The sequence below is a fragment of the Artibeus jamaicensis genome, unplaced genomic scaffold (genome assembly GCF_021234435.1).
Source record: "Artibeus jamaicensis isolate MK-2021 breed Jamaican fruit bat unplaced genomic scaffold, CSHL_Jam_final contig_233, whole genome shotgun sequence".
Classification (NCBI taxonomy): Eukaryota; Metazoa; Chordata; class Mammalia; order Chiroptera; family Phyllostomidae; genus Artibeus; species Artibeus jamaicensis.
In genome coordinates, this window is record NW_026521486.1 from 47,321,664 (window position 1) to 47,330,402 (window position 8,739).

The 8,739-nt window shown below is 58.1% G+C and overlaps 2 protein-coding genes across 4 annotated transcripts in view; both read right to left on the reverse strand.

Annotated features, from left to right (window-relative positions):
- RAPGEF3 (Rap guanine nucleotide exchange factor 3) overlaps positions 1-1,057 on the reverse strand; it is a 49,145-nt gene extending 48,088 nt beyond the window's left edge. The window contains exons 1-2 of one of the 3 annotated variants that reach the window (XM_053661923.1): positions 735-1,057; positions 63-275 (exon numbers count right to left, since the gene is read on the reverse strand). In XM_053661923.1, the coding sequence (XP_053517898.1) occupies positions 63-275; positions 735-740 (219 nt within the window). In that variant the 5' untranslated portion in view covers positions 741-1,057. The remainder of the gene's footprint in view (positions 1-62; positions 276-734) is intronic. The other 2 variants (XM_053661924.1, XM_037135503.2) reach the window with 2 other exon arrangements.
- LOC128626805 (basic proline-rich protein-like) lies at positions 882-8,394 on the reverse strand. Its single transcript, XM_053661431.1, has 3 exons — positions 8,306-8,394; positions 1,497-1,842; positions 882-1,373 (listed from the first exon to the last, which is right to left on the reverse strand). The coding sequence occupies exons 1-3, from the start codon at positions 8,392-8,394 to the stop codon at positions 882-884; spliced, it is 927 nt and encodes a 308-aa protein (XP_053517406.1).
- Positions 8,395-8,739: the final 345 nt, after the last annotated feature.

Consider the following 8,739-nt stretch of genomic DNA (forward strand, 5'->3'; position numbering starts at 1 on the left):
CCTCCCCCGCAACCCCACCTCACCAGCCCTGGTCCCTGCCTGGGTGGGCAACGGGCACTCACCCAGCGAAGCCCCTGGATGCGGCTGGGGCGCTGGTGCTCGAGAAGCAACTGGTAGGAGCAGCTTCGGGGCCGGTGCATCCTCCTTAGCACCATGTTGAGCAGCGTCCCCTCCGGCACCACGTCCGGAAGGCCTCCCACCTGTGGTGCCCCCAGAGCGGGGCTGCCCTCCACAGTCAGGCCCACGTGCCAGCGGCTCTCACCTGGCCAGCCAACCTGTGAGGAGGGGAGGAAGGGGGCCAGCCATGGGGCCGAGGCAGCTGGACCAGGGCACAACTCCCCCAGGCAGCACCACTTCCTTAGAATCCTCTGCACTGAGCAGGCGGAGGTGCTGCAACCCTGCCAGGAGCTGGGGGAGGGACAGGAAGACCTTCGCCGGGGCCTGCCGGTCTGGCGCACTTAGGGGTCTCCCGCTGGCTGGCCGGAGATCGGCCGTCCTTCCCGGTCTCCTTTGAACTTCTGCCCCACCCTGCCGCCCTAGTCGCTGCAGGGATATCCACCACCTCCCGGTTTGAGGCTATAGACTCACTGGATCCCCCAGAATTGCAGCTTCAGCTCAAACCCTTCTCCCCTCCTCCCTCACCCCTGACCAATCCTCAACCCTCTCTCTCCACCCCGAAATCCCCAGTCGGGTCTGCTTCCTCTCCTCCTCGCCCCAGGCCCCACCTTACCCACCTTCATGTTCCTTCTCAAGCCCGCCCAGCCGTGCAGGCTCCGGCAAAAGGCTGAAGGGACCCCCCGGGAGTCCTGGCCAGCTCGGAGAGGAGGATCTTGGTGGGGGAGCGGGCTCTAAGTCCCAGGCGCAGTGATCAGGGCCAATTTCTAACTCGACCGCCTGCCAGGGCAGCCAGAGGCAAGGCTGGGAGGAGAGACTCCTCTTGGGTGGGTAGAGGGCTGAGGGGTTGGGGGGGAATCCCCCCTGTCAGCGACAGGAGCCCCGAACCTCCGCCTCCGTCCCGGACGAAAGAGCCAGCTGGCACAGGGCACTGAAGCGAGGCTGCAGCTGGCACTGGTCCGGGCGGGAGCTGTCACACCCCCTGCACTGCCCGCCCCCTTCCCCTCCCGGACCGACCCAGGGGGCGGGGAGGAGGCTCCCGGGCTCACAGTCCGGGAGGGTGTAGGATGGGGTGGCCCGGGCCGGAGGGGAGACCGGGCCCGGGGGTATGCAGAGCGGGCAGGAGCCACGGCCCCGAGAAACCCCAGTGGGGAGGAGCGGCCTGGGGGGTGGACTGAGGCCGCGGGGTGTGTGCCGAGGCCGCTGGGCCCAGGTGACCGGGTGGGGGCGGTGAGTGGCGGCACCGGCCGCCACGTGGCCTGGAAGAGAAATGCAAACAAGGAAACTCCGGGGAAGGAGGAGGGGGTGAGTCATTGTGGCCCCACCCGGGAGGGAAATCCGGGCTGGGGCCGCTTCCCGCGCTTCCCGGCCCGGCGTCCTACCTCCCGTTTGGGCTCAGGGTCTGGAACAGCCCGGGAGAGGGACTGGGCTGCTTTCCGGTGGGGGGGGCCCGCCGCCCAGCCGCCCACCGCTGCGCTCCCACCATCGCACCGCACGCCCCCACCGCCCGCCCTGCGAGCACACTCGGGGCGGACGCGGTCGAGAAAGTTGAGGCTGGAGAAGAAGGAATGAGCCTGGGGATGGATGACGCTGAGGCCGAGCTTCAAGAAACCAGGGGGTTTTCGAGGGCTGCGCCCCCACCCCACCCGCACCGCGCTGCCTGGCTGCAGTGCGGGTGGAGGCCCAGACGGCAGCCTGGGGCAGGCTCTGTACCAGGAGCGTCCCCTCCTTGGGCCTCAGTTTCCACCCTCGTCCTCTTTGCCTCGCTCCTGCTTCTGACAGGGTGGAGAGTCGGAGGCCCGCGACAGCGACTCGACTCCCGCAGCGCCGGGTAATTGCTCAGCGAGTTAATGAGGGTTTTAGAAAGAGGCGCACGCCCCTCCCCGGGCTTTCGAGGACTCGCTCCCTTGGGCCTCACCGAGTCGTTTTCCCTTCGCTGCTGCGTCTGCCCGGCCTGGGGGAAAGCGCGCCTCTGGCGACCCTTCCCCTCCCTCCGGGACGCCGAGCCCCTGTCTCCCACCGATGAGTGTTTTCTTGGAGCTGGGGTGAAGCTGCTGGTTTTGTGATTTAAATCTCAGTTTTACTGTGTATTAGAAAATCTTCCCAGGAGCTTGTCAAAACGCAAGCTTCATCCTCCAAATTCAGATTCAGTCCTACTGGTATGAAATGGAAAAATCTGTATTTTGAATAAACACCCCCAGGTTCTCTGCTGAGTCCACACTTCGAGAAACCATGAGGGAGTTTTAAATGCCTCTCCAAAGAAAGAGGGGGACCTGTGGATGAATCTGGCCCCAAGCCCAAAACCACCTATCCAAGTTCTGGGAATCTGGAAGAAGGAAGAAGAGCTTGGCTATTGGCAGGAAGGAATAACAGGCCGGGGTCACAGGGGTGCTTGGAGAAGAGGGTTCAGGGGAGTTAGGAGTGGAGGTGGGGAGTGAGTTGAAGTTTCAGGTTGCCCTGGCCAGTGACCTGGTCTAGAAGCTCTTGCAGGGGAGCTTCCAGAGAGACATCAGCAGAGTCCGTGTGCCATTCACGCTGCCCCTACTTTGGGTGGGTGGAAAAGGAGCTGGGGAGTAGTGACGCAGGGCATCTGCTCCATAGACCTCTGGGCAGGCCGCAGTGGCCTGTAAGTGCCAGTCATGGTTCCAAGTGCTTCACCTGTATGTAATCTCTGCCACCACCCTATGAAGCAGTACTGCTGTTATTCCCACTTTGCAGCTGGGGAAACTGAGGCTCGGAGGTATTAAGTAGCTTGCCGAGGCCACACAGCTGGTATACAATGACACCGAGGCTTACACTCAAGTTGCCTGGCTTCATTTAACCCCCATGCTGTGCTGTACTATGTATACATCACATTCGTTCTGGTCTGCACTGTGTGTCTGACAGAGAAACTGAGGAAAGGGACACGGCGAGGTGGTGCGGGGCTTGAAGACAGTCATTCAAATCGGGGAAATGAAAGTGTCCTAAACCCACTTTTCCCCTGTCTGTTCTCAACACCACCATTGTTTTGCCTTGTTTTTCCGGGTCTGTTTCTCGTTCCCCACCCCCGCCTCCGGAAGACTGAGAAGGCGGCCTGTTCACTGGGAGCCAAGGGGGATCCTCGGCGTTGGACCTTCCTTTTGCCCCGTTCCTATAACTGGCAGACAGAGCCCTCTGTCACCTGCCAAGGCCGATGACGGGGCACGTTTTTATGGCTCAGGATTCCCAGGAGGGGACCGGCCTGTGGAATGAGTGCTCAGCAGACAGCTGATAGAGGCTGTGGCCTGCAGGGGCAGGGGACTAGGTTAGTGTGTCTGAGGAGGACATCCCAAGACAGACGGTGAGTCATCTTGGGGACAGTCGTGCTGTCCGGTAGCCTCCACCCAGCTCTGACTGTCGTGAGATGCCCAGCAGGTGCGTCAGACAGATAAATAATAATAACAGCTAACATGTACCAGGCCCTGTCCTTGATACTTTACATAGGTACATCCCCTGATTTAATCATTCCTCAGAATCATAACAATTCTGAGACAGGTGTTATTATTACCTCACTTTACAGATGAGGAAGCTGAGACATGAAAAGGTCAAACGATGTTCCCAAGGTCTCACAACTGGGAAGGTGTGGAGCAATAAGTGATTCTACCCAAGCAGTTAGAGTCTTTGTGCTTTACCCCTCTGCAGTCTTGCCTCTCAAACGTACCAGCAGATCCCACCAAGGCAGGGGAAGCCCACGTCCAGAACCACTTCCCCCGTGCCTGGGTGCACACAGGCTGCAGAGCCAGAACGGGGAGGAACAGGCAGATGACGGCGGCCGGAGAGCAGGGCGCCCCGACGCAGCCTACCCATACAAGCGTTCCGCCCCATTCCCTTCAGGCAGGTGGCAGGGCACTCCAGAGGCTCCCAAAGAAAAGCCAAGGAGGGTGGTTGGGTAAGGAGGGCTCTTCAGCCCCTGGCTTTGATTCTGGTCTGTATTCCTTCCACCCAGCCCTCTTTGCTGAGCTCTACCCTTGCAAAGCCCACAGCTTCCTGGGTCTTCACAGGTCCCTCTCACTAGGCAGGTCTGAAACTCCCGTCCAACCCACCTGCCCCTCCTCCTGCCCTGCCCCTCTCAGCTCCCTACTCTAGGGACCTCACCACCACATAGGCAAGGGACCTCATTCCCTCCTTCTCCCGCATCCAATCAGCCGCCACTCTGGTCGATGCAGCTAATGAGTAATCTGTTGCAGCCATGCATTATGCCCCAACCCCACTGCACCTGCTCCAGCCCAGTGACGGTCCCTTCCAGCCCTTACCAAGTGCAGGGCACTGTGTTTGCCATTTCATAGACATCATCTTCTAGTCCTCAGAACAACCCTATCTGCAAATGAAGATACTGAGGCTCAGAGAGGTGGCGTAACTTGCCCAAGGTCACACATTGCACCAGGCAGAGCCAGACTCAGGCAGTCCGACCACAGAGCCCGCACTCTTCACCACCACCTTGCACTGCCTCCCTGGTCACCGCACTCAGACTCGCCCTCCTCACCCTTCCTAGGTAATGCCACAGAACCTTCAATTCAGTCCACAACATTTGCTGCAAGTGAAGGTACGGCCAGCAACGCTGCTGTGCACTAAAGATCTAACTGAGCAGACACTGGGCTTCCCCACCACAGAGTCTAGTGGACTTTTCTTTTGTCTCCCTAACATACAAACCTGGTTGGGGCTCCCTACCCAGCACAGCGTCTGGTGTAAAGTAGGTGCTTAGTGATTATGGGTGGAAATGACATGAATGGGAACTGTGGGAAGTCAGCTGGTGCCCACTGAGGGCCTACACCCAGGCAGGGTGGGAAGGATGGGGGTGGTTTTAAGTTTTGTTTTTAAATATTTTATTTATGTATTTTTAGAGAGAAGGGAAGGGAGGGAGAAAGAGGGAGAGAAACATCAAGGTGTGGTTGCCTCCCATGTGTCCCATGCTGGAAACCTTGCCTGCAACCCAGGCAAGTGCCCTGACTGGGAATTGAACTGGCAACCCCTCGGTTCACAGGCCCGCACTCAACCCACTGAGCTACACCAGCCAGGGCTGCTTTTCGGTTTTCTCACGGCATTTTATTCCATCTCCCTCCCTCCTTGCTGCTTCTTTGTCTCCACTCTTTTCTCCCTTTGTCCTCTGCTGCAAACTTTGCTCACAGACATGGCTACATCATTTGAGGTTGATTGGTGGAATGGACAGTGGGAGGTTGGAGGAAGTTTTAACTAACAGGCCTCCAGTGGGCCAGGCTTCCTGCAGAAAGGGCCAGCTTGGTTACTGGAGGGTGTAAGGTCTCTGCCTGGTACCCAGGCCACTGAAGCCTCCTTCAGCTCCCCTGGGACCCTACATTGCACCTTGACCGTGGCTGGTCTACATGAAGAGGGACTGAGAAGAGAAGGCAGGTACCATCCCTGGGGCTCTAGCTTTTGTCTCTGGAAGTCTCAAAGTTTTATGATGCTTGCCCAGGCTCCTTTCTCCAAGAATGGTTCCAGTTCAGTTCTCCCACCTCCTCCCAGGCCATTCCTGGGGTGGGGGCAGAGACCGGGGGCTGGAATGCTGATGGGCACTGAGCCAAACCTCCCTAGGACTAGCAGGTCACAGCCAGTTACCCAGGAGCCACTTGTGACAAGCGGTGGAGCAGGGAAGCAGAGGAGAGGCAGGTTCCTGCCTTCTCTGGGTGAGGTAGGTGAGCAAGCTAGAAAGAGGTTCATGAGGGCTAGACAGGGCCGGGGCCAGTGGGGAGGTGACCAAGGCAAGAGCAGGGACCCCACACTTTCTTGGAGGCACATTCTTCTGGCTGGTGCTCAGGCTACCCAGGTGCAAGAGCGGCAAGGAAACATCACTGAGCAGGTCTTCGGAGGTGACGGCTGGCCAAAGGGAAGGAGAGGCAGGCAGAGCCACAGAGAAGGAGGGAACAGGTCTGGAGCTATGCTGATGGAAGGGGAACAGGCCTGCCTACCAGGGAAATCTGGTGTTATACAAGCGAACGTGCATAAACTAATAGCTGAAATTTCCCACCAGCTGCTGCTTTTCCAGGTGCACACGTGTGTGTGTTCCAAATACCCAGGAGACACTGCTTCTGACCTTGACTGATCCATCTTCTAAAATGGTGGCTCCAGCCCTGGCTGGTGTAGCTCAGTGGATTGAGCGCGGGCCTGCGAACCAGATAATCGAGGTTCGATTCCCAGTCAGGGCACATGCCTGGGTTGCAGACCAGTTCCCTGCAGGCCAGTTCCCAGCAGGGGACGCACGAAAGGCAACCATACATTGATGTTTCTCTCCCTCTCTCCTTCCCTTCCCCTCTAAAGATAAATAAATAAAAATTTAAAAAATAAAAAATAAAAATAAAATGGTGGCTCCAGTCTGGCTGTAGCCACTTCTCAGGCTCCAAGTGTCCTTTCCTCTCACTTCTACACCCATGTCCCAGCTCCTGGTCTGCACTAGCCTTTCCCCAACACTACTCCCCAGCCACCACCCACACTACCTCCTCCCCTTCTCTCTTCCCCTTCCAGCCTTTCCAAACCTGAGTCTCAAACACTCCCATCTTCCAGCCTATCCTGGGCAGTCTTTGCTCAGGACTCAAAGCGTCCACACTCTGACCACATGCTTCAGAGACTTGGCAGGCAGCTACCGGGGCCAGAGAGGGGTCCTAGTAGAGCCCCAGGCCCCGTTCACAGATGCCCAGTTCTTTCTGGATCCAGAGCGCTGCTGAAGAAGGGACACGAACGTGGGTAATCAGGACAGCAGCCCAGGGGAGAGGCCGCTTCCCAGCATCAGGGCAGACCCTCATCCTGCCCCTACAGCTCGGTCAGGAACTGCTGGGGCCACAGAGGAAGCCAAACATTCAAAGACTTCCGGGCACCAGACCCACTGCCCATTTCCTCCCTCCAGGGAGGACACAGTGAAAGCCCAGGGAAAGCTGCAAAGATGGGCAAGTGGAGAGAAATGGGGTGCAGACAGGGAAATGGAAAAGAGAGGAAAGTCTGCAGTTGTGAGATGTTAGTTTTTCCCTCCCTGAGGAGAGGCAGCCCCTGCTGCTCAGACGTCAGATGTCCCAACCCGAGTGTCTGGGAAGTCCTTCCTGCTCTTGGCTGCCCTCCTGGCAGAGGCCTTGAAAGGCCTGAATGCCCTTTTAATCTCCCCTGAGGCTTCAGTTCTCCCCAGGGGCCTGCTGGCCGAAGGCTCCTCAGGCCTTAGCTGAAGGTCCTTGCTGGGGCCTGGGGAGCCAGCCAAAGCAGTGGAGATCTCGGCCCGGTTCTTCTTCCCTGAGAGAGCCACAGCTCATGCCAGGGTTCCCCCTATTTCCCTGCCAAACGCCTGGCACTCACCACCACTGAAATCAAATCATTGTCCAATTATTATTAGTGATCCCTCCTCCAAAAGAGCGTAATTTCCCAGGGGGAAGGAACTAGCACTGCTTGGCTCCAGGCTCACAAGTTGCATAGTAGGCGCCTAGGACACGGAAGGCCTTTGAGAAAAGTTTCTTGAGTCACATAGGCAAACCAACCTCCCCTCTTCTACCCCAGTCCTTTTCACCTCCCTCATGCCCCTACCCGCGTCTGTCTTTCTTCCTGGTACCTTCCCACACAGTTCTTGACCAATCTCCACGCCTCACTGCCTCCGTCCATCCTCCTCTTCCTCCTGGAAGCGCCTCAGATGCGGCCACTTGGCCTCTACAGGGTGTTACTGCTGGGTCCCATGCCCTGGACCGGGCATAGGTGACAGCCTGAACTCTAGTCCCTTTACTTCCCCCAGAGCTCTTGCAGCGGGACCAGAGGAGGACCCGTGTCCATTGGTTAAGCTCTGTGGTTAACTTTCTAGTGCAATAAATCACACCCAAAATTCAGATGTAAATGACAAATATGCACTAATCCCCATGCCAGGCTTTGCCCTTTAGGAAGGGTTAGTGCCCTCCCCTCCCGCCCTGAGGTTCAGTGTTCTCTCTCCCACCCCACTGCACCAGGCGCAAGGCCATGTAGAGCTTAACTGCAGACTTTTCCTCTCCCCTTCTCTCTCTCCCCCCACCCCTCACCCAACAACGACCTCACGGTGAAAGGGAAAAGAGAGTTGGAGCAGGTACCTTGCCCGAGGCACTGAGGTCAGGACATGCAGGTCACCAGAGAACCCTAGGAGAGGCAGGCAGGCCTGGGCCTCTCCGTGCTGTGGTGACAAAGGCGTTTCCCCTGCCCCCCACGTGCTGCTTCTCACTCTGCCTCAGGTACTCGTGAAGCTGCGGAGCACGGAGACCCGTTGCTTCCACTCAGCATCTTCTCACTCAGCCTCTTCTCACTCGGCATCCTGCCCTCAGTGTGGACTTCCTGGCTGTCAGCGAGGAGGCAGAGGAAGTGGGTCTCGGTGAGAAGCCAGACGCTGAGCAGTTTCACTCTGGCCCTGAAAAGTGAAGATATCCCCTTTTAGGGTCAGAAGGCAGCCACGGCCCTGGGGGACAGCACTGGGGAGCCAAGGCAACCCTGTGGATCTGAGCCCTGGATTCAGGATGCCTTCCTGCAGCCTGGGCGGCTGGGATGCTCGTGATGGGGCCAGATCCTCCCTACAGGGAGCCACCTGCTCCTCCTCTCTAAAACAGTTATTTCTGATCTGTGGTCTGTAAGCCTGACCTCAGGAGGATGAAGCTGTCAGAG

Excerpts from the sequence above, each read along its gene's own strand:
- LOC128626805 (XM_053661431.1), bottom strand. The coding sequence starts at position 8,394 with ATGCCGAGTGAGAAGAGGCTGAGTGAGAAGATGCTGAGTGGAAGCAAC. Across the intron at positions 1,843-8,305 it reads TCACGAGTACCTGAGGCAGA|GAGGGGACGCTCCTGGTACA; the intron begins GTGAGAAGCAGC and ends CTGAGGCCCAAG. Across the intron at positions 1,374-1,496 it reads ACCCTGAGCCCAAACGGGAG|GCCACGTGGCGGCCGGTGCC; the intron begins GTAGGACGCCGG and ends TTTCTCTTCCAG.